Consider the following 26,448-nt stretch of genomic DNA (forward strand, 5'->3'; position numbering starts at 1 on the left):
TCAGATCAGGACCCTTAATGGTGCTCCTGGGTGGCTCAGTCGGTTAAGCGTCCGACTTCAGCCCAGGTCACGATCTCGTGGTCCGTGAGTTCGAGCCCCGTGTCGGGCTCTGGGCTGATGGCTCAGAGCCTGGAGCCTGCTTCCGATTCTGTGTCTCCCTCTCTCTCTGCCCCTCCCCTGTTCATGCTCTGTCTCTCTCTGTCTCAAAAATAAATAAACGTTAAAAAAAATTAAAAAAAAAAAAAAGATCAGGACCCTTAAAAGCCCTACTGTCCTCTGGTGAGACTCTAGGTTGATTTATTCTTGGTATTCACACTGATACCCTAGGCACCCTGCCCTGACTCAGGTCCTATTTCTCCCAAATTGCTTGACAATATCAGGTGTAAGTCTCATCTCATATCAGGTACATACATTGGTATGACTGTAACAGTTGTTAAAATATTGTAATATTTCTATACTAGTTGGGATACAGCTGCTGCCCCAAGCTCTGGAAAACAATATGAAGGTTCCTCAAAAAGTTAAAAATACAACTACCCTCCAATCCAGCAATTGCACTACTAGGTATTTACCCAAGGGATACAAAAATATTGATTTGAAGAGATACATGCACCCCTATGTTTATAGCAACATTATCATTAATAGCCAGATTATAGAAAGAGCCCAAATGTCCATCGACTGCTAAATGGATAAAGAAGTTGTGGTATATTACACATATATAATACATATAGAATACATATATGTATAATACATATACACATATGTGGTATTATACATATTCCATAATGTATATTATGGAATATTACTTAGCTATAAAAGAGAATTGGGGCGCCTGGGTGGCTCAGTCGGTTGGGCGTCCGACTTCAGCTCAGGTCATGATCTCACAGTTCGTGAGTTCTAGCTCCACATCGGGCTCTGTGCTGATGGCTTGGAGCCTGGAGCCTATTTCGGATTCTGTGTCTCCCTCTCTCTCTGCCCCTCCCCTGTCCATGCTCTGTCTCTCTCTGTCTCAAAAATAAATAAAACGTTAAAAAAAATTTAAAGAAAAAAAGAGAATTAAATCTTACCATTTGCAATGACATGAATGGAGCTAGACTGCATTAGGCCAAGCTAAATAAGTCAGTGAAAGACAAATACCATATGATTTCACTCATATGTGGAATTTAAGAAATGGAACAGATGTGCATAGGGAGAAAAAGAGAGAGAGAGGCAAACCATAAAATAGACTATTAACTACAGAGAACAAACACAGTTGCTGGAGAGGAGGTGGGCAGGGCGATGGTTTAAATGGGTGAAGAGGATTAAGGAAGACATTTGTTGTGATGAGCAGTGGGTGTTGCATGTAAATGATGAATCACTAAATTCCACCCCTGAAACTAATGATTATACTATATGGTAACTAATAAAAACTTGAAACTACAAAAAAATAAAAATAAAAAAATAAAGTTTATGGGTGAGCCCATTTGCATACACAGCACACAACTGGCCTCCTAACTTTATCACATCTTTTTGTTCAAATGTCCTCATATCAGAGAATGTCCCACATCACTCCATCTAAAACAGCACTTCTCTGCCTAATGTTACCATGTTTTAATTTGTTGCACAGTACAAATTACTTCCTATTGTGTTTTTTTTTTTGTTGTTGTTGTTTTGTCTTAATTTATGTGTTGACGTCCTCCACCAGATCCAAGGTTCTGTGAGAGCGAGGATGGGTCTGGTTTGTGTGCTAATTCCCAATGTGTTGAACAGTATCCATTCCAAAGTAAGTGCTAATAAATATTTGTTAAAAATAAATGATTAACATAATTCAAATACTACTAAAAAGACTATGAATGGGAGAATAAATCTGCAAATCTTAAATGTGACAAAGGACACGTATCCAGAACACGGAACTCCAATTAACAATAAAACCATAAACAACCCAATTAAAAAGTAGGGGGAAGTTTTGAATAGACCCCTCACCAAATAAAATATCCAATTGGCTAATAAGGTGCTCAACATCATTAGTCAGTAGGAAAACACAAATTTAATGACAACAAAACTCCCCTACCCGCCCACTAGAGTAGCTATAACAAAAAAGACTAGCATGAACATGAAGAAACTGGACTCCCATAAATTGCTTTTGGGAATGTATAACCACTTTGGAAAACAGCTTGATAGTTTCTTAGAAAATTAAACATATTCTTACTAGCAGTTCCATTCACAGTTATCTACTCAAAAGAAATAAAAATAATGTCCACACAAAAACTTGTCTATAAATGTTCATAACAGAACTATTTATAATACCCAAAAAGTGGAATATCCTAGATGTCCTTCAGCTGATGAGTAGATGAACAAAATGTGGTATATCCATACAATAGCATTCTGTACTGCAAGATACACATACATATACATATACATACATACATACATACATACATACATACATACATACAGTAAAACTTTGGATTGTAACTGACTCTGCATGTGTTCTGCAAGACAAGCAAACATTTCTAATAAATTGTAACTTGATAAACAAGCGATGTCTTACAATGCTAGTGATATGTGATGCTGAACATCACGTGATCACAACTGAGCCAATGGTTCTTCTCTCTCTCTCTGCGTGATGGTGGGTGATCATCTCCCATGCTTGGATGCTTGGTCTCAGGCCGTGGTATGTGGAAGAAATCAGTGATTTTTAGAACATCGGAAGGTGCCCACAACTGGCACTAGTGTATTTTTTGTCACTTTCAAGCACCTATGGACAGGTCTTTGCTTTTCCATACAAGAGTAAGCTTAGGAATACTTTGCTTCATTCTAGATCAGGCAACCTGCAGATACAGACCCTTTCCTCTGCTGTCTTATTGCCAGTTACATTAAATACAGTATATGGCAAGAGTTTATTAATACTGTACTGTAGACAATATCTGTGTGAGCGTATACAGTGGCCCCCGTGCAGAAAACTGATTCCATTGAACCAAGAGAGAGCAGTGATTCTGTTAGTGAAAGTCATCCTACACTATACCCCTCCTCTCTAGTCTCCCTCACAACAGCCAGGAAGGTTTTCAAAGGTAAGTGCAGGTTAATTTATTTTTCTTTATAGTTTGGATTTTTTTAATGTTTATTTATTTCTGAGGAGAGAGACAGAGTGTGAGCAGGGGAGGGGCAGAGAGAAAAGGAGACACAGAACCCTAAGGCTCCTGCCTCCAAGCTGTCAGCGCAGAGCCCGATGTGGGGCTTGAACCCACAAATCATGAGATCATGACCTGAGCCAAAGTCAGATGCTTAACCCACTGAGCCACCCAGATGCCCCTACAGTTTGGATTTTCTTTATTATTTTGTATTACATTACAGTATTGTAATCATTTCTATATTAATATTTTGGGGTTGTGGAACGAATCATCTGAGTTTCTATTGTTTCTTATGGGGAAATTCACTTTGATATACAAATGCTTTGGATTACAGGCATGTTTCCAGAACAAATTATGCTTGCAAACCAAGGTTTTACTGCGTGTGTGTGTGTGTGTGTGTACACATATATACATATATATATATACTGGAAATATATATTTCCAGTATATATACTGGGGGGGGGGGGGGTGGTACTGGAAATATTCCAGAACTGGATTGTGGTGATAAATACACATCTGACTCTTGATCTCATCTCAGGTGCTGATCTCAGGGTGGTGAGTTCATGTTGGCCTCTGCATGGTGTAAAGCCTACTTAAAAAAAAAAATACACAACTCCATACATTCACTCAAAATCACCAATGTGTGTACTTACAATGAGCGAATTTTACAGTATGTAAATTATACCTCACTAAAGCTGTTAAACAACACCAAAGGAAAAAAAAAAGAACTAAAAACCACTGTGGAAATCAAGTGTTCATTTGCATCTCTTCCCAGAAAAATCTCTCCTACACCCTTTTCACTAAAATACTGCCTCTTTATCCACTGTGACAAGCAGAGATGCCCCAGACTGGGGACTGAGGGTCAGTAGGAACTGCCAGGTTTGGGACCTTGTGTTTGAACAGCGTGCCCTATCCCCCCTTCATATCTCCCACATATCCATTGATTTGTGGACAATTTAGAGTTATAATCCTAAATTTCATCATGAAGGCTGAACCTGGTATCTGGTTTCTACTTCTGGGGTCTATCCACTCCCAACTGCATCTCTTGGTTCCCAAGTTCAATTCTGTCCTGGACACTGGTTTTATTTCAGTCTTATTCCTCAATGCAGAAACCTGAAACAAAAACTCTGTATACCATTCCAGACCCCAGGCCAAGAGTCTTATTTAGACTGGCATCAGCTTGCTTCTCCCTAGTTCTGGGGTGAAATAGAGTTCCGGCAGTATCTCATAAGCTAAAGGGTATATCCCAGGGATTCTCATCCTTCTTCAAAAATGAGGACCCCTTTTAAATGTCAAAATATTTTTCAAACCCACACTCAGTAGTAATTGCACTTTTAGTATCAGCTGACTAAAAAAGTACAGAATGACAAAACGCTATGCTAGCGTAAATGCTCTTAAGTAAATTTGCATTTTATTAATCATACTCACATCTACATTTACCAGGAAGGAAAATCTGCTATTTTTTAAAAGGAAGAAATACTTAACTCCAGCTGCTTCTGCATTTTGAGAAAGTGCAGAATTCATGTCGGGGGGGGGGCGGGTTTTTTCCTCAAGATGATGCAGACTTAAGTTGTGAAAGGGAAGGCTCAAGATTAATCTGATGAGTGAGATAGAGATTGATGGGAAATAATTTGTTTTGCATCATAAAATAATAAAGATCTCTCAAGTAGTTCTCAGGAAGCTTAAGGGAGTGGTAGCTTTTAGATATTGTTTTGTTATTGGGGGGGTGGGCAAAAGAGAGGAAGAACCCCAATATACTGAAAGAAGCGTTGAGGGGGAAAGCTTCAATGGGAAGAGAGTTGAGCACGAATTCAGATCATTACTTCTTGGAGCAAGGACCCGGATGCTGTCAGACAGGCACAGCCCACAGCATGGGAAATCCACTCCAGGAAACGTGCTTTCTGACCATTTCTTGAGTTGTCTCTTTAGAATCATAAGAATTACAAGCGAGCTTCACAGATACTGGGAGATTCCAAGCATCTGAACTAGTAAAACACACACGGATCAGAACGTCAACATAGGACCCATAGTCCCACTAAGTCTATCATTTCAAAGGCAGTTATAACATTCTAATACTACAGCTAAGCATCATTCTCCACTTACAAAAAAGTACCCTTGCACATACGTTTTGATTTTTGCCACCAAAATATCCTATGAGAAAGGTATTATCAACCCAACTCCACAATGTGGAAATTGAGGCTCAAAGAAAGTGAAATGATATCTTACAGTTAGTAAGGAAGTGACAGAATGAGACCTCAAAGCAGGACCTTTGGATTCCAGATGTAACGTTTTCTACGTCATCATTCGTATGCAAAATGAACAGAAAATAAAAAATAAAGAGAGTCAGGGCATCAGAATTCTAATTAATTTCATTAGGTGTCAACAGCCAACAGAGAACGCCTCAGAAGTCAAAGAATTAATGAGCAGTACTCCAGACAGAGTAGGTGCTACTGATAATTTTACTATTTCCCGCTCATCGACAATATGAATATTCATCATTAAATCATTCAACAAATGTTGACTGTTTATCTTGAGCCAGCACATTGGCAAAAGCCAAGTTTCAGTAATTCCAGCTTGAATACCATTCAATGATGCTACTGATAAACAGCGTGACGGTATTCTTCCCTTGATGGTAAGAACCTGATTCACTGCCACTGTGGTTTGTGGGCATTACTGAGCTAATGAAAACCCCATGTTTCCTAAAGAACAAAAACCATGTGTCCTGAAAGATGTTAATTACACTCACACACAAACCATCTGCCTACACTGCTTTTAAATATATAACCAGATAAACACAGAAGCCCATTCATGGCATTTTTCATTCTGGAGCGTCCAAGACTAAGGCCAAAGTCATTGCTAACAAGTTGCCCAATTACAGTTGAGCAATAACCTGGGCCAGAGTCATTACAGGAAAACGTGACTCAGTTGAGTTCTTGTTCTACAAGAAAAGGAAATAAAATAAGCAACTGTCTCAACTAATATAGTGGCATTCATTCACTGGCCTTTCCTCACCTGGGCTTATGGGAGAATCACTGGATAAGATATTAGTCCGATGTGCCTTCCAAGTTCTGGTTCTGCCACTCAGCAGTCAGTTGCTTCAGGCAGGCACTTACTGTCTCTGTGCTTCGGTTTTCTCTTTATAAAACATGAAGGCTGGACTACGTGATCTCTAGAAGTTTATATCAATCAAAATCTCAGCAAGAAATAAATTGCACCCTCAAATTAGGATAACTCAGGGAAACTACAGAGGTATGAGCAGGGGTAGGGGAGCTATAAAGGACAGTGCAGCAATAGAACAATCATCACCCCACATGCAAAGGGAGGAGGGCAGGAGGCAGCTACAGGACCCAGAAGGAAGGAGTCAGGTAGCAAGAGCCACCTTGAGGGGAACAGTGACTTCCAGTCAAGGAGCACAGTAAGTACAAGGTGACCCTCAGGAAGGGTAGGATCTCCCTTTGATATCGTATCTTCCCTAACCTTGCCACCAGCTGAACCCAACTAGAAGCCACAGAGCGTATCAGTTTCCCAGGGAAGAAAGCAGAGCAGAGCAAAGTAGAGAGCAGACCCGGAGATCTGAACTAGCGCAGGTCCCTTCCAGTTTTAATATTCTCTCATTCTGTTTGTCTGGTAACTTGGGGGGGGACAACTTGACCCCACCTGACCTCTGTCATGCCAAACCTGGAACTTCTGGACAATCAGGGGTAGGTAAGGACCAACACACACACCAAGGCCAACCCCTATCCTATCACTGTACAGAATATTTCAAGATGCTGATGTGGCCCCAGGTGAACCTCCAAGGTCTAGGTACGTTATTTGATTTTTGTCTTTAAAAGGAGACACATAATCTACCAGGAACAGACCATACTTTCGATTCCCTTCTCTGTGAAGCATAAGAGTTAAGACATCAGCTCTGGAATCAGGCATACCCAAGTTTGATTCCAGATTCTGACCCTGAGTAACCTGATTAAATTATCTAAGCTTTTCCATATTTGTAAAATGGGAGTAACAGAACCTAGTGCACAAGCCTATTGGGACGAGTCAATGAAATGGTCAGCACGTAGCACAGAGTCCTACAGCTACAGGGTAATGTTTAATCCTTCACTGGGCACTTATCTAACAAAAATTTCTTAGCAACTGTTAATGACCTTTACCTGCGTTACCTTTCTCTTCCTTCATTCTGACTCTGAGGATTCCTTTCACACAACTTTCTAGGGTTCCTAAAATGCCAACAATTGAGCAGGGATTTTTACTGAAGTTACAACCACGAAATGAATTTGTTTGAAGAGTCATCACCTTAGACAGAAGGAAATTAATAGCTTTCAGTGGAAAACTGTTCATTTTGAAAATATAAATCTTACACAGCGAAAATCAAATCAAATCTAAATAAAATAAAAATCAATCATCACATAATGCCATTTGAAAAATATAATTATAAAAAGGAAACTTGGATTCTTTTCAAAAAGCTTCATTTTGGCTAGTGTCTTTTGTGACTACATAATCCCATTTTTTAAAAACCTGGGCGACTTTGCTATTACCTATAGATACACTGAAGAAATTATAAGGATGGGTAAGATACCACCATGACTATAAAAGAGAGTATGGAAATACAAAATGTTAAGAGTAGAGAGAACATCACGTTTTGTATACCTAGCTGGAGAGAGGGGAAGAAATTAGTAAAGAGGCTGTTGGTGCTGCAGAAGCCAAGATTCTAAGACATCACAACCGAGCTGTGCACACATTCGTCCAGCCCGCCCACATTTCCAGAGTGAGTTCTTGGTCCCTGGCCCTGGGGAAGGCGTCAGGTGGGCAAATCCTACCAGCCCTCCAGACACTGCTTTTGCTGTTGGAGTATCCAAGGTCTACTGGGGAAGACAGACTCATAAACAATCACCCAGAGAACGTGACGGACATTGTGCCGTAACATGAACACATCACTATGGGAAGAGAAGGGATCAGATCACTGAAGGCTTGCTATCCATTAGCTTCTGCTGTGCAACAAACTGCTTTAAAACCTTGAGGTTTAAACACCAGCCATATATTCAGCTTGCTATTCTGTAGGTCAGCTGCACTGTTCTGGTCCCGGAAGATTCAGTTCATCCCAAGTGGGTTTTCTCGTGTCTGTGGTCAGGTGATAGCAGCTCATGAAAATCTCATCTGCCTGACTGGGGACTGGCAGCCAAGGAAATAGGGGGACTAAGCCATGAGTCTCTCATCACCCAGCATAGGCTTCTTCACATGGTAGTAGTCACAGGGTCCCCCAAGGCAGCAAAAGTAGGCAAGTTCCAGCACACATGCTCTTTTCAAGTCTCCACCTCAGTCATGTTTGCTAAAGTCCCATTAGCCAAAGCAAGGTGTAAGGCCAAGCCTAGAGTCAATGTGACAAGGGCTGTAAAGTCTCACACGAAAGGCACGTGCATAAAAGAATGGGAAGAATTTGGGGGCATTTTTATCATAATTTACACAGAAGTGACATTTGAGGGAAATCTAATAACAGTCTCTTAGGAATTTACCAGGATAGGAGCTATTCCCTGGAAGAAAAATCAAGACAGGAACCAATGTGGAAATGTAAAAATGCCTCTGACTCACCCAAGATAAAGCAATGAGAGGCTCTGGAGGCAAGGTTACATTTTATTATGTGATTTCCCCTTTTGTGCAAGTGGATTTGAATTATCCATAGCTGTAGTGGATCCCATTATACTATTTCCAGCATCTAGTCTTGCCTCTGGGACTCAGATGCTAACCCCATAAGGTTGCTGGGGATGTTCATGTAATGCACCATGCAGTTAAAAACTCTGTTATGTTGGCCACCTTTACAAATAGACCCTAATGACAGAACATCCTGAAAATGAAATCCACAGTGACTTTATAAATCGTGTGAAGCAGAACTGTGCCTTCAAAGTCAGAAAAAAATGCTCCTGGCAGCTACGATGAGGTCCCCACTCAGGGAGAAAGGAAACAAGGCCTACCAGAGCAGAACTGAATCATAAATGGCGTGGCTTCTATGCCCCTCATTTTCCCTGCCTACTTGTTTCAGACCCAAGACCCAATTAAATAAGTCAATTTTTTGCTTGCTTGCTCCATTCATTCATTTATTCACTCGTTTACGCATCACATATTTACTGAGCACCTTCCACATGCCAATAGAAGCTGGGAACAAACAGAGATGAATAAGATGCCCCTGTCCCCAAGGACCTCAGCATTTGGTATATGAGGCAGGGGAAGAAATATAAACAGGTACATTTCAGCATGATGATAACAGAGAATGAATTTCAGGGTTGTAGGGGAGAGTGTGCGAAGAGAACCCAACTCAGACCTCGGTGTCAGCGATAGCTTCCTAGAGACCATGATGTGTTAGCTGAATCTTGAAGAATGTTTAGGAAATAGGAGGCAAGGAGAGAGCATTCCAGGCAGAGGAGACAACAGCTATTAGGATACAGAGGCAAGGGAGGATGTGGTATATTCAGGAAAAACGGAAACAGCCCCCATACTTCCTGTGACACTCAGGAAGTACACACAGAAAGAGCAAAAGCAGGAGACAGCTAGGATGTCATCTGACGGGGGATGATGTGCCACCAACCACCTTCTCCCCATTATCTACAACATTATGTAAGGTACCAGCTGTTTACCCTTCCTGACTGACCCACTGAACACACCCCAGCATGAAGAAATTCAAGTCCCTGACTTGCCTCAAGCAGTGTCTGAACTTAATCATGAAATTGACTTTGGCCCCTATTTCCGGCATCAATGGACAGGTAGGGTGGTTTGGGGGCAGGCTGGCATTCCCTGAAGCCTCATCAAGACCCCACACAGACTCTTCCTGCAGGCATACTTGATTTACTTATCACTTTCAGAATGAAAGAAGACAGAAGAGTCCAGAAGGGCACCAGTAAGCCCTCCAATTCAAACAGCTCTAACCCCAGGATGATGTCCTGACTGGCTGGCAGAACTCAAGTCCCCACCACAGCCCAGAGTTGGACATGAATAATAGTAATAATAACAATGCTCTCAATCTGTGGGCATTTTATAAGAGGCAAGCCCTCAGGTGAACTCTTCTTGGATATAATCTTATTTATTCCTCATATTAACTCCATGGAGAGATTTATATCATTATGAGGAATGAGGATTAGAGATAAGGTATAGTGACTTATGTAAGGTCACAGGAATCACAGAGACGGAATCTGTATCCTGTCCCATTCTCTGGGACCTTTCCTAACCCAAACTGCCTTATTTTACTCCCAAGTTTACCAGATACATTTATTCATTGAGGAATATGTTTGCATCCCGCCTGGTCTACATGAGCCTGTAGATGATGAACTAGACACAGTCTTGAGCTGAAGGGTTTCTGCTCTAGTAGGATATACATTAATTCATCCATCCATTCATTCAGCTAATGATTAAGCACCCACTGTGTGCTAGGAATTCTGTAGGTGCCGAAGAAGTAGAAGTAAAAAACAAAGTCAAAGTTCTCGCCCATTGTAATGGAACTTAACACGTGTACTTAAGGAATTATCACTAGGATACAACGCAGCAGACGCAGAGCTCAAATGTAGGTTGCCTGACTCCCAGGCTAAGTAGCTATCAGTGAAACTTCTTGAAAGATCTTTTTCTAGTCACCGTCTCCACGTCTTTCCTCTCATCGTCTCTGCCTCACTCCATCTGGGCTTCCATTCCACTGCTCCATTGAAACTACTCTTCTCAGGATGACTAGGCCTCAAGATCACCAATTGGCCATTTTTCTGGCCTGGCCTTGCAACACCATTTGACATAGTTGATACTCTGTCTTTTTCAAAATACACTTCCCTTAATTTCCACGATGGCACATTCTCCAGGTGTTCCTCATATTGCACTGACCATCCCTTTTTAAATGTCGCTAACCTCTCCTCTCCTCTTGACCTCTGAATGTTTTCTCTCCCTAAGGCTTGGTATCCAGGCCCCTGTTCCTATCTATTCCCTCCCACCCTGTGCCTTTAAATATCACTTACAATGACATCCGAATTTGGATCTCTAGTCCTGAATTCTCTCTGGAACTCTAACCACTTACATCAAAATGTCCACCAAGACCAAACTTATCATCCAAAGTTGGACTCTTGATTTTTACCGCCAGTCCTACTACTATCACAGTCACTAAACCTCATTCCTGTTTACGGACTGTGAAAGTCAGTAAACAGCATCTGTGAAAGCTACTGGGTAGCTTGAGCCCAAAGCACGTCACCCTTTATTCTTCTCTGTCCCTCACTCCCCACGTCCAACCCTGAGTCCTGCAGATGCACCATCAACACACCTTGTATCCCTCCACTTTTCTCCATCTTCGCCATTCCCAGTTATCTCTTCTCTTGACTACTGCAGAAGCCTTCCAATTGGTCTCCCAGCTTGCAGTCTTACCCTTCTCCAATCCATTCTCCACGAAGTAACCATAGTGAACTATTAAAATTGTAAACGGGATCATGTCACCCTACACTCCAAACTCTGCAATGGATCCACTGCACGTGGCATAAAATCCAAACTCCACCTGGCCCAAATCCCAACATAATTCGTGACCACTGCTCTACTTGCGTTTCCTTCCAGGCTTTCCCGTGATCCCCTACTCCAACCACCTGGTCCAAGGCCTTGACCGGCTGCTGCCTTTCCAGAGTGTTCTTCCTCCTGATCTTCACAGAGCCAGCTCCACCACGTTACTTACATCTAGTGCATATGTCACCTCTCCAGAAAGGTCTTCCATGAGTACCCACTCTAATCCATACGTTGCTCTGTTTTAATTCTCCATATGGCACATATTACCAATGAATTAGTGTGCTTTTAAAAAACATTTCTGTGTCCTATTTATTCTTGCTAGAATATAAGATCCAAGAGGGAGAGAGACCTTATTTGCCTTGTTTAGGATACAGAAGAGTAACTGATGAAGACTGAGTAATCAATCAATAAAGGTTGAAGAAGTGAATAGATGGATCCCCTATGACTCCCACAATAAGAAAAAACAATTGTGATATGTTAAGAAGTTGCTTTTAAAGGATTATTGCCTTTGTGACCCAGAAAGGAAGCCAGAGTGGCAGGGGCCAGCAGTATCCCCAAAACATTCAAGTATGAAAGCACGAGGCAATCTACTTATCACAATGGAAGAATTTTCAAAGACTTTTATTGAGAATATCAGAGACTTTTTCACACCAAACATACAGAACATGTATTCAGGCAACTGGACCAGATAGATTATAGCTGGACTGGAGCACACCATTGAAGTCTCTCAGGTTTAAGCATTAATACTCGCAGTCCCTTGCGAGTGGGTGGTTCTGGTGGATGTTCCAGATGAAAGAACCATTTGGAAGGAAGAAAGCTATCCAGCTACCATTCTCTGAAAGAGCAGAAAATATTATCAGAATGCCCAGAAATATAGAATGTTCAGGAATGTGAATCATAACAGAGCCCATGATCAAAGTGAGAATGCAAACTGGCAAAATGGGCCAAAATAAAGCTCCCCACATAGATGCACTGGGAATGTGCCCCCCCCAGGCCCCCCAGCTGCTCTGTCCCCAGAGGCGGTCAACCTGTGCTTCACTACAACATCGGAAGAGTGAGCATTTAGGTCTGACCCGGGGGCCATCATTTTGCAGTGGTCCTCAGCAAGAATTCTTTAGGCACAGAAAGACTATTCAAAAAACAGACCAGAGTACCTGGGTTTTTATTGATGGAAGCACTCAAACAAACCAATTGTTTGCAACCAGAAGCTAAATGACTCAAATTCTTCCAAAAAGGTCATCGCTCACAGGGATTGACTGCAAAAGGTATAAGCTACCTTTTTAAGGGTCCAAATTTTCTGATGTGTGAATAAATAATCTTAATTTATGCTCAACTCGACAACCTCTTGAAGATGGGGCCATGTATTTACCCACCTCTGTATCCCCCCCAGTACTTAAATATCTAGTAGACAAATAACAAGGATTTGCCTATTAAAGAAACCTCAGCTCCACCATCTCCTCTAGCTTGCTCATGCATCCTCTCTCTCCTCTCTTCCTCCCTCTCTCTCTCTCTCTCTCTCACACACACACACACACACACACACACACACACATACACACACACACACACCTGGCTCTCTATTAGGACCTGTTGCTCAAGAGTCCATCTCAAACCTGTGAAGAAGCAGATCCTGATATTCCATAATGACTTACCCTAACCCAAACCCAAAAGCTAACAGATGGACTGGAGTGGAGATGTCCTGGATCAGCAACGGAGGAGAGGGTGCCAAAACACACCTGGCCCCTAGGATATTAGGTGAGAGGCTCTGCACTTAGGCTAACATAATTACTGTCATCGCTGTCCTCTGTGGAAGGCAGCAGAAACTAGTGCTTGATGATATTCCAAAGGCAACACCCTTCGGGCCCAAAAGACCTAAGTCAGTCATTTTCCCAGCCAACTGTGATCCCACTACTTTCTTCTTGTGTGCTCTTGCGCAAGGCATTTAACCTCTATGAGCCTCCCTTTGCTCATCACACAGGTGGCCAGAATGAGAGTGCCCCCGGAGTGGTCATGGGGATGAGATGAGATGAATTACATGAAGCCCCCAGCAGTGGACCAGGCCCACAGTGTGCACTCAACAAATAATATCGCAACAGCCAGTTACTGTGCTCTGCTACTTGGGAAGCATCTTCCTGCCTGATACCTGATGCTCTCCTTCTGGGATGTGTGAGCTTGGCTGCAAATGTGTCTTTCGGCTGAAAGAAAAAGGCTCTGGGATTTTCATTCAATTTTGCCTGCATTTCCGTCTGCTTCATGGCACAACAATGGTGATAATAAAGACACAATCCATGGCTCGAAACTGCTAAGGATTCACATCACTAGGGCTTTGTTAAAGTCAGTGTTCTGCATATGTATGGAGAGCAGACAGTGACTCACTAGCCTACTACAGCTGGATAGGACAACCCATTGGGGCTATCCCACTGCCTCCGTACCACTTCTGTTCCAGCAATCTCCAGACCCTAACTTGGTTTCCCAAGGAAACTTCTACATCATCACCAAGAAGGTTTCACAGAATGCTGGAGAATAAGAAGCCAAGGTCTGCCGGACCTTTGAGAATATGAGGTACCCAACTTTCTCTCCTCAACTCAACCCACCATGATTAACTAAACACCTACCATGTGCTAAGTACTATGGTGGGGATGGGGATACAGTCTCCAACAGGACATCCTGCCATGCGGAGTGTATGGATGATTGATCCCACAAATCATGTGTTCATTACAGTTAATTTCACAAACCATTCCTTACAAATTAAGGTGAGTGTTAGTAAGAAAAAATGCAGTTAGTAAGAAAAAAAGACTGTTTAAGACAATCTGGAGATTCTAGGAAACTTGCATGGGACAGTAACATCTAATCAAGGACCTGTCTGAAAAGTGGTAAAAATTAGCCAGCCAAAGAGGTAGAACAGTGTGGGGGGAGGAGGCAGGGGGGTACAATAAAAAGACCTGTGAAGGCCCTGAACATCAAAATGTCAAGGAATGGGAGGAAAAAACCAAAAAGGTTGCCTGAATATTCAGGACTTGGGGGAGATAGGTAGGTAGGTAGATAGATAGGGAGACAGACAGATGGGTAGAAAATGGAATTGAATCAAATCTTGGGCCAAAGTTGGCAGACTGCAACAGGTCACATGTGGCCTGCCTGTTTTTGTATAGCAACCCCAGCTAAGAATGGTTTTTATATTTTTAAAAAGTTGAACAAATAAGAAGGAAGAATATTTAATGAGATGTGAAAATTACATGAAACTCAAATTTCAGTACCCATAAGTAAAGTTTTATTAGCACACAGCCACTCCCATTCATCTACAAATTGTCTATGTTCAAACTACAGTGGCAGAGTAGTTACAACGGGGACCACATGGCACACAAGCCTAAAGTATTTATGGAAATATTTATCTAGCCTTTTACAGAAAAATGTTTACCAACCCCTAATCTAGTGAACTAAGGCAGAGGTCAAATTGTATAATCTTTTAGGTCACATTAAACATTCAGGACCTTATCTCAAGAGTAGGAGAACTCATTAACCCATTAAAGAAGCAGGAAAACACCATCATGGAGTAGTGCCCAAACCCGTCTGCACACTGGACTAGACTGGAGCTTCCAAAATAGGGGTGCATGAGTCCTACCCCCTGAGACTGTGCATTAGTTGGGCTTATGATGCCCTGGGTGTGCGCTGTGGAATTTTCTGAAGATTCCTAGGTGATTCTAAAGTGCAGGTAAGCTCGGGAACCACAAATAAAATCACATTTGCTTTTTTTTTTTTTTTTTTTTACTTTAAAGTTATTTCCCATTTATTTATTTTGAAAGACACAGAGAGAGAAGGAGAGGCATATACGGAGAGAGAGTATCCCGAGCAGGCCCCACACTCAGCATGGAGCCCAATGTGGGGCGTGATCTCAAGGCTGTGAGATCATGACCCAAACAGAAATCAAGAGTCGGATGCTCAACCGACTGAGCCACCCAGACGCCCCTACATTTGCATTTTTAAATTTTTTTAATGTTTACTTATTTTTGAGAGAGAGGGAGAGAAAGACAGAGCATGAGAAGGGAAGGAACAGAGAAAGAGGGAGATGCAGAATCTGAAGCAGCACAACCCTGACATGGGGCGAGAACTCATGGACCAGGAGATCATGACCTGAGCTGAAGCCGGACGCTCAACTGACTGAGCCACTCAGGTGCCCCCCTGCATTTGCCTTTTTAAAAGATCATCCTAACTCGGGGGTTCTCCATCTGGCTACACATTAGAATCACCTGGGTGGTATCTTCAAGCATACTGCTGGCCAGGCCCACCCAGACCAATTAAATCAGGATCTCTCTCTCCAAGAATTGCTAGTTTTTTAATTGCCCAGGTGACTCTAATCTTTAGCTGGGGTTACACATGCTGCATTAACATGGGGCAGTAGATACAGGGAGCCCCCTGGGAGGCTACATTGAGCGGTCCATATGAAAGATGATAGAGGCTTGGGTTGAGTTCCTGGACATGGCAGTGGGGAGAAGGAAAGTGAAAGGATAATCAGCAGGACTTGGTGATTGGATGGTGAGAGTGGGGGGCTGAATGGGAAGTTTCAAAGATGGTACCCAAATGTCTAGCAAAGCAAATGGGTACAGACTGATGTCACCGATTGGGATGGGAACACTGGAAGAAGAACAAGTTTGGGGGGTGAGAGCATTAGCTCTGTTCTGACATATTGAGAGGGAGGGGCCTATGATGGAGTTAGTCAGACTGAGGCTATAAGGGAGGCTGGAGTTAAATTATAAAGGGCCTTGACTGTTCTCCTCATGCAGCAAGAAATGGCTACAGTGATATAGGGGAACCCACGGGGTAGACACTGTTCCTCCCACACAGAAGGTGTGTGTTCCCTTAGCTTCCTCATCTACAGAATGGGATTAAAAATGCTCACACTCTCTCTTGCTCATCTTCGGCCAGCAGAGACATTCAGTGACAGACAGTAAATAAATACCCTTACCGACACTCACTAAACACCTTTGCTATGAAGATTAAATGAGATATTATATGTCAAGTCTCTAGGAATTTATGTAGCACAAAAGACTCTCAAAAATGGTAGTTGTTATTCCTACAGAGTTTCCAAAAAAAGAATGGTACGGTGATACCCTCAATGATGTTTTACGATGTATACATGTGGACATCCATGGGAAGGACAAGCGAGTGGGGTAAGAAACTGGCACCTTCAGCAGTTGTGAGAGACAAGATAATGGTATCTGTTCACCCATTACTAAGAAGTCAGGATTCTAGCAACCCTGTGGAATCCACAGCCCTCCAGGGTCCAGGCTACCCTTCCAGCATGCTGTTCCTCCTTCCCCAGTGTGGCCCTCTGTCGACCAAGATGACAGCGAGACCTCCAGTCACCATACTTAAATTCCAGGAGACAAGATGGAAGCAAAGACAAACAAAAAGAGGAAGAAGGCCCACACCAAATGTCTTGAAAGCAGTTTCCAAGAAGCTGAAACACAATACTTCTACTAACATCTCTGGAGTCAAAATTTGGTTAACATGGCCACACCTAGCTGCAGGGGAGATGAGAAAATGTCGACTTTATCATGGGCAGCCATACTCCCAGGTGAAAACAGGAATTCCTGTAACTGAGGAGGAAGGGGGTGACGGGCGTCAAGAAAAGGCAACCAGCAGCATCGGCCACAAGCAGACTTGGGCTTTTCCTCACGTGGATGCCTTCTGGCTCCCTCTCTGTAAGTTCACTCACAGACTGATTCACTGCCTCCAGCCTCTTGGCATCTGCTGTTCCCCTTGCCTGGAAACTCTCCTGCCCTTCGATCACCAGTGTAATTCAACATTTCTCCTGAGACCTCGGTCAGGATTTAAGTCCATCGCGGCCATACCTAAACTTCTACTCTTTTCCTTAAATATATTTACATGGGGCGCCTGGGTGATTCAACTGGTTAAGCGTCCAACTTCGGCTCAGTTGGTGAGTTCGAGCCCCACATTGGGCTTTCTGCCGTCAGCCCGGAGCCCCCTTTGGAACCTCTATTCCCCTCTCTCTCTCTCTCTGCCACTCCCCCACTTGTGTGTGCATGCGCATGCTCTCTCTCAATCAAAAATTAATGAACATTTTTTAAAAAGTAGTTTATGGGAATTGTCACTCACAAAAGAGAGGAAGACCTGCTTAATCTTCTCCGTCTCACCCTTTCATAGCAAAGGAAGAAGAGGATTCTATCAACTCATAAAGTGTATCTACAAGCTGAAAATTAATTTAGAGATGAGCAAGGATGACTTCTTCAGAAAAAAAAAAAAAAAAAAAAAAAAGGCAATCCAGAGAAGCCAGAATGCACCCTGTGCTGCTGATCATAGCAGAATTAAAGCCAAGAGCACAACTCACATCGTCAAAGTGAATGAGTCACAGTACCTGGCGAGGAAGCAAGACTCCAGCCAGACCCCAGTCAGAACTAAGGGTTATGGCTCCTGCAAATACAGATGAGTTCCTTTAACTGTTAACAGCCCAAACATGACCCCTGCCCTCATACACGAAGCTAAAAAAAGGAATGGTCGCTGACAGCACTGGAACAGTAACTGCACCGGCTCAGGTTAACCATCCATCTGATGTAAATCCAGATACACCTCACAAGATGTCGTCAAATAAATCCCTTTGCCCCTTTGATTATAAAACAAAAGGTACATGCAGGAAATCACCTAGAACATACATGGATGCTTTTGCAGTAATTTTAAAAATGAACACTCATGTAATTACCACTACAGTCAAGACATAAAACATGATAGCACTTCAGAAGCATGCCCAGAAGTAATCACTCTCCTAGTTCTCATGATATATAGTTCTTTCCTTTCCTTTATAAAATTTCCACTTACGTAGGTTTCTAAGCAGGGTTGTTTGTTTCAAATTTTTCTCATAATGGAATTGCATTATACGTGTTCTTTGGGACTCTGTGGCTTCTGCTCATCATTGTGTTTGTGACCCCAAAGTATTTATGGATGAAATGACATGACATTGAAAATTTGATTTAAAATACTGTGAAGATTGGAGGAGCTGCAAAGGATATGTTGAATAAATTGGCCATAAATTGATCACTGTTGAAGCCAGGCAATGGACACATTAGATTCTTCATACTATACCCTTCACTTTTAAATATGTTTCAAATTTTTATAACCAAATACTGTTTAAGTTACTTTGTGAGATTTGTTTTAACCAGTTTGTTCATTTTCATTACCATATGGTAATGGTTCTCTAAGGAGGGCCCCCAACTCAGGAGCCTCAGAATCATCTGGGAATTTGCTTGAAATGCAAATTATTTGGCTCCCCCCAGACTTACTGAATTAGAAACTCTTGGGGTAGGACCCAGCAGTCTGTGTTTCAATAAGCTCTCCAGATAGTTCTGATACATGCTCAGTTGGATAACCACTATTGAATAGTATTCTATTGTGTAAATGTAGCACAATTTATTTATCCATTCTATTATTGATACACATATATTATTTCAAGTTTTAGGATTCCAAGTTTGTGGATATTACAAATATTCCTGTACAAGACTTTTGGTGACAAGAATCTCTTTGATATATACCTCACGGTAAAATAGCAAAATCATAGGGTGCATGTATGTTCAACCACACACAATAATGCCAAACTATGTTCGAAATGATTTACCAATTCACCATCCTACTAGTAATGTACGGAAGTGCCCTTCGTTCTACATCCTTGTCAATACTTAGTATTTTTCAGAGATTTTAATGGTTGCCCTTCTAGAGCATTAAACGCTTTTAAGCTTCCCAACTTGGGATAAAAAAATATATATTAGGGAACAGATATATTAGGAACTAGAACTCCAGACATGAAATCATAGTTTTGCAAATATGTTAGTTGGTGGGTTTGCATGGAATGGGCCTGATGGAGAAACTGAAAAGATCAGTGGGACTATACTTTGCAAAGCAACATGGACTCTGGTACAAACTGTCATTGATAAGTGAGGCAGAAACAAAGCAGAGACCTTATGGATGTGCTAAACACTTTCCATTTTATTCCCAGTGAAATGAAAAGCCAATGAAAGGTTTTCAGAAGAGCAATTTACATAATTGTACTCTGTATTTGTATATATTTAAAATATCTCAGGCACACATCCACTTCTAGCTATGATGAAGCTACTTGATGCTTCAGACCAATGCTTCTGCTGAAACAACTAAAAAAGCTTGATAAAGCACAAAGACACACACACACACACACACACACACACACACACACACACACACACACCCCTGCTTGTAGCCACCACAGAATTCTTGAGACAACCAGGAATTAAGGAAAACAAAATAATCCTGGAGAAAACAGAACCACAGAGCAGTGAGTCAAAATCCTGCAGGCACTCTTTCCCTTGAGACATTTGCCAAAACTAGGTGAGGGAAAGGGGCTGAGGATCAGGCAAAAAACCTCAGCAGAGCTGCTTGTGAAGAGGCAACAATGTCAGAAGACATATTGGTAATCTCTTGAGGACAGAAAGACAAAATTAAAGAGGCCAACATCCCAGTAATAAGGAAGGGGCAGAAAACTAAGCCCAACACTTGGCTGGTATTCACCTCAAGACATTGGTTGCATTCTGAAGTTGTATAGGGCAGGAGGCTAAGAAGCCAAGGAAGAAGGCTTTCCTTTTCCCAAAAGGCTTTCAGTGGGAGTTTTAGTACAGTGCTGAGGAGAGACTAGAGTACTGAACAAGCCAGGGGGAGAAGTCACTGGGAACACCCCCTGCTCTCAGCTGAAATCCCAAGAAGGCTACATCCCAGAAAGAGGCATCAACCAGTGGCAGACAGAACTCTATCAACACTAAAACACAGTCTATAGTAACACAAACCCTAATTGGATTACAATAATCATTCCACCAATATGCCTGCCTACCAGCTATTTTCTCTGGAGGAAAATAACATCATCTACAACATCTATAATTCTTCATAAAAAATGTTGAGTGTATAATCAAATGTACTAGGCATGCCAAGACATAGACCCAAAATCCAGAGTTAAAAAACTGAAACAGATGACACACAAAGCAACCACAAGTGATTCAGATACTGGAATTAGTTAAAAAGAGCCTATGTATACTCAAGAATGTAATAACAAGAAGGAGAAATTACATGAAAAGGCAGAGAATTCAAATCAACAAAAAAGATCAAATACAGAAAAAAAAAAAGAATCAAATGAAATTTCTAGGAGTGTGAAATTAATAACTGAATAAATAATGCTAACCAACAGATTAGACATACCAGAAGAGATGATTAATAAATTGGAAGGCAGGTCAAAACTTTTGTAAAAATAAAGCACAGAGGAAAATGGAAAATGGAAAATAGAGTGTAAGAGACATGTGTGATAAGAGTAAAAGTTCCAAATTATGTAAATTTGAGACATAGAAGAAGAGAGAAAGAATAAGACAGTAAAATTATTTAAAAAGATAATATCCAACTGATTGGAGATATCAATGCAGAAGTACAAAAATTACTAAGAACCTCACCCAGGGCTGACAGCAAATAAACAGCAAAAATTAATCAATAATGCCAGACCTGGGAACAGCATAGAAAAACTAATAAAAACTAAAGACAAAGAGAAAATCCTAAAACAGCCAGAAGAAAAAAAGACACATTATCTTCAAAGGAATAATAATAATGTTGGTTAATGGCTGATTTTTCAACAGAAATGATGGAAGCCTGAAGACAATGGAATGATGTTTTAAAGTGCTAAAAAAAACCCTCAAATATAGAATTACATACTCGGAGAAAATGTCATTCAAAAATGATGGCAAAATTAAGACATTTTCAAATAAGTAAAATCTGAGAGGACTTATTACCAGCAAACCGTCATTTAAAAAAATGCAAACGAGGGGTGCCTGGATGGCTCAGTCGGTTGGGCGACTGACTTCGGCTCAGGTCATGATCTCTCAGCTCCTGAGTTCGAGCCCCACGTTGGGTTCTGTGCTGACAGCTAGGAGCCTGGATCCTATTTCAGATTCTGTGTCTCCCTCTCTCTCTGCCCCTCCTCCACTCCCATTCTGTCTCTGTCTCTCTCAAAAATAAACAAACATTAAAAAATTAATTAATTAATTAATTTAAAAAATTCTAATGAAAGTTTAACTGGGCAGAAGAAAATGATCCCAGATAAAAACACGGTAATGTAGAGCAATGCAAAGCTAAACAGGTGGGTAAATAAGAGTGGCTATTAACTGTTTAAAATAACAAAAATAATAGATTAGATCTTTTAAATATGTAGATTAAAATGCATGATGACAATAAACAAAAGATGTAAGGGGATAAATAAAATACAATAAGGTACATTACTATACAGCATAATATTTATCCAAAAGAAATGTAAACATGTCCACAAAATGACATGCGTATAAATAAATGTTTATAGTGGCAATGTTAGTAATAACCAGAAACTAGAAACAATTCAAATGTCTATCTACAGGTGAATTGATAAGCAAGATAACTGGAATACTACTCACCAAATAAATAAAATACTGACAGACTAAAATCTATGGATGAATCACACATATACTGAGCAAAAGAAGCCAGAATTAAGAGTATATTCTCTATTTAGGGGCTCCTGGGTGGCTCAGTCGGTTAAGCGTCTGACTTTAACTCAGGTCATTATCCCTCACGGTTCATGAGTTCGAGCACCACGTCAGGCTCTGTGCTGACAGCTCAGAGCCTGGAGCCTGCTTCAGATTCTGTGTCTCCCTTTCTATCTGCCCCTCCCCTCCTTGCCTTCTGTCTCTATCTCTAGCTCTCAAAAATAAATAAACATTAAAAAAACTTTTTTTAAGAGTACATACTCTACTATTCCCTTTATATGAGGTTCTAACCAAGTAAAACTCATTCATGATGCTAAAAAGTCAGGACAACAGTCATCCTCGGGAGCAGCAGAAACTGGAAAGGGGCAGAAGGTTGTAATATTCAATTTCTTGATCTAGTGGCAGACGACACTACGGTGTTCACTTTGTAGAAACTCAGCACGCTCTACGCTTAGGCTTATTCATTTCCCATGTGTATTTCCAAAACATTTAAAAATGTATTTCGGACATACGGAAAGTTATACAAAGAAAAACAAGACTGTATCAACCATTAGAATTAGAAACAAAACATTACCAGTATAGTTCCGTGAGCTAGTCCCTCATGACACCTCCATCCACCCCACCAGAGATAACCACTCTCATGAATTTGGTGTTCTCCATTCCTCTGCACTATTTTTTCCTTTACTCCTTAGATAAGCTCACCTAAACAACATATAGAACTGTTTTGCATGTTTTTGAACTATATATAAAATATAATGTGATTTCTATTTTTTCAACGTTTATTTATTTTTGAGACAGAGAGAGACAGAGGGAATGCGGCCACCTAAGAAGAATGGCATGAAATTGCATTGGAAAAGGCTAGAAAAGCATCCAGGTGAGGTGGGGTGTGGCTAAGAAAAATCAAAGGCTCCATTTTGGATAAGTGAAATGCTCAATAGGTAGCCAAACTCTTGTAATACAGTAAGAGCTCAAAAGCAAGATTATTATTCATCTTTAATAATTTATTAATTCATCTTTAATTATGCTGCACAAAGCACACTGTAACCTAACCTTGAACTCAAGATGGAATGAATAAACGAAGACTAAAATTTTTCATATTTTCTTAGCACATTTTTGTATCATTGGTCATATTCTACAATGGAACTGAAGAAAACAACCTCTTTAGAAAGAATTCACCTTAGGGGCACCTGTGTGGCTCAGTTGGTTAAGCATCCGACACTTTACTTGGGCTCAGGTCATGATCTCACTGTTGTGGGATCGAGCCCCAAGCCAGGCTCTGTGCTGATAGCGTGGAGCCTGCTTAGGATTCTCTCTCTCTCTCTCTCTCTCTCTCTCTCTCTCTCTCTCTCTCTCTCTCCCCTTCTCTCTCTGTCCCTCCTCCACCCCTGCACTAGCTCTCTGTCTCTCTCAAAATAAATAAACCTTACAAAAGAAAAAAAGAAATAATTCACCTTAGACATCAAACACATTTTCTTTTCTCTCATTTTTTTAAATTTATTTTTTATTTCTTTTTTTAATTTTTTCTCATTTTTATCTCTGTGTGTTCTTGGAAGAAAAGCAATCTGTGTCTTCTTCCAGTGTTAAGTTTTTCATTTATCTAAAAAAATGATATGTTCCTCCTCTAAAATAATTTTTAAGCAGAATTCACCAATGGGACACTTCTTAATAGGAGGAAATAAGGAGACAGAATCTATATCCCTATGTAATATCACAATTTGTGACAATCGTAAGGATATACGTGACAAAGAAATTAGAAGCTCTTGCCAAGAAGGATTAACCTCTCTGTATCTGAGACATGCCTGCTGCTTGCTGGTAAGTCACATGTGCACACTGAGTGAAGAAAGCCTTTGGCTCATATATAGGAACCTCAGGGTCGTCCCAAGCCAAACCTGAACATGCCCAGCAGAACAGAAGCACTGGCTGTGTTAGGACACGAGTTAGTATCAATTATGAAATGAAAATATTATAAATGTACTTCTTGCACCATAAATTAATATTTGTTGCATTACACTAAATTCTATTTAAAAGGACTGCATTCATGCAAGAAGCTCAGACTGGCTTAGCGGTCTGATTTTTATGCTTACAATTCACGTATATACTTACTATGTATATTGAGTGCACTCTCCTAGTTCCTGTTGCCACAGCCAGACTGTGAGTGCATATGTTTTTGTCATTCTTAACTACAGTAATTCAGAACTTCAGCTGTCAAGTTTAGAGCTAATATTCTTATATATGCTGTTCACGCACTACTCTAAAAACTAATTCCTTGTTTGCTGTCGGAGGCTCCTCCCTAGCATGATATAGAAAATGGCAGGATCAATTTTTTAAAAATAACCTAGATCTTTAAACGCAGATACAATATATTTTTTTTTTCTTGAAAATACCCCTTTCCTATCATCCCCTTTCTTCAGTAATTCTAAACCCTGGTCAAGCAGTAAAATAGGAGAACGTGTTAAACATCAACAAACCACAAATAGCAGTGTTTACAGGGAGGAAAGGGAAGAAAATCTCAGTTTCGTGCTACACCATCCTTTGAGGCACTGTCATTTTAAATGTGGAGCCACCAATTATTTCTTCTGTGCTGAAAGGTTTACACATTTAAAGGTTCTGCAGGTCCACAAAGAAAATAAGCAATCATTTCTCTGTATCATTAAACACAACAGGATGCCAGTCCTGTGCTAGTTTTAAAACATCAGAATTATGTGGGTGAATATTAAGGTTTAATATTTCAGTTTCAAGAGAAACACAGTGTTATTGTGTGGCCAAAGAGCACTGGGACCATACTTCAAGCTGTCAGTTGCACTGTATTCCTAGGACCAAAGATGCTCCACTGCAGAATTCTGTAATCCTAGAGTCTGAAGAAACCCTGGGGTCTCCTAGCCCAATCCGACACCCAGGACAGGAATTTTTCCCCCAGCATCTCTGACAGATGGTCAGCCTCTGTTTCAATTACTCCACTGGGGAGTTCTCAAGAGAAGATTCCCAAGAGATATGATGAAGGGCTAGAACCAACCACTCAGATACGGAGTTAGGCTCCAGTCAGCACGCCTGCAGGATACAGACAGCGATGCCAAACACTAAAATCAGACTTCCAAAAGCATGAGATTCAGAATCAGCAATCATAGGAGTGCAATGTTCCGACATGTAGAACCCCCAATTCTGGAACCATCCTCAGTTCCTTCACTGGCCCTGGGGAGCAGCTCCCAAAATCAGGAAACAAGGAGGCTTTTCAACGACTGATTTCTTAAAGTAAGAAATGACACTTCCAGGCTCACAGCAAGGGTTTGTCAAGTTCAGAGAGGATCAAATCCCTTCCGTCTGAAAACCAAGCCAAGGGACCCCCTGGTGGAACTGCTAATGCTTAAAATACTTTAACTTTGGTCTTAAAATCCTCACTACAGTAAACTAGAACATTTTGGACTCTTCTTTTAAAGGTGTATATAGGCTATGCTGTAACTGAAGTTGCTCAGTTGGTGTGTGGGGGTTGATATTTTAGGCGCAGCCCTTTATCCCTCCGAGGGGTCTGGCTTATCCTCCTAAGAAAGGCAAGCGCCGGGGGAAGGGGGGGAGCAGCCCGCACATCCCCAGGCGGACCCCGGGACCGGGCGGCCCGGCCCTTACCTTACCTGTCGATGCTGATCACGCACAGGGTCATGATCGAGGCCGTGCAGCACATGACGTCCATGGCGATGAAGACGTTGCAGAAGAAGTGGCCAAAGATCCACTTGCCCCCGATGAGGTCGGTGACGCTGACGAAGGGCATGACCGCCACGGCCACCGAGAGGTCGGCCAGCGCCAGGGACACGATCAGGTAGTTGGAGGGCTGGCGGAGCTTCTTGACGAAGCACACCGAGATCACCACCAGGCAGTTGCCTGCGATCGTCAGCAGCGTGATGAGCGTCAGGATGGAACCGATCACAACTTTCTCGGCTCTGCCGTAGTTGATCTGCTCCCAGCAGCCGGAGGCATTGTCCGGCGGCGCGTCCCAGGTGGGCACCGGGCTGGCGGTCACCTCTGGGACCCCGCGCAGCAGGTGAGGCGCCCAGGAGCCCGCGACCGGGCCGGCGCCGTCGGGGCTCAGGTCCGGCAGCCCGCGCCCCACCTCCGGCAGGAGCAAAGAGCGGAGGTGCCCGTAGAGGTCCGGGCGGCCGCTGCTGTTAACGTCCATCATCGTGCCGCTGTGCGCTGCTGCCCATGGAGCCGGCGCCCCCGCCACGCGCTCCGGCCACCGGCCCGGGGGCTTCACCTCGCCGGTTCCGCTCCGCCCGGCGCAGCCATGGGGCCGGCGCCGGCCGCTGGGGGGC

The 26,448-nt window shown here is 42.0% G+C and overlaps 1 protein-coding gene across 2 annotated transcripts in view; it reads right to left on the reverse strand.

Moving 5' to 3' along the window:
* HTR7 (5-hydroxytryptamine receptor 7) overlaps positions 1 to 26,442 on the reverse strand; it is an 82,951-nt gene extending 56,509 nt beyond the window's left edge. For both annotated transcript variants that reach the window (XM_040485836.1, XM_040485837.1), the window contains exon 1: positions 25,771 to 26,442. In XM_040485836.1, coding sequence (XP_040341770.1) covers positions 25,771 to 26,315 — 545 coding nt within the window. In that variant the 5' untranslated portion in view covers positions 26,316 to 26,442. The remainder of the gene's footprint in view (positions 1 to 25,770) is intronic.
* Positions 26,443 to 26,448: the final 6 nt, after the last annotated feature.

This window comes from Herpailurus yagouaroundi, unplaced genomic scaffold (assembly GCF_014898765.1).
Source record: "Herpailurus yagouaroundi ecotype Mexico unplaced genomic scaffold, PumYag 163, whole genome shotgun sequence".
NCBI classification, from domain to species: domain Eukaryota; kingdom Metazoa; phylum Chordata; class Mammalia; order Carnivora; family Felidae; genus Herpailurus; species Herpailurus yagouaroundi.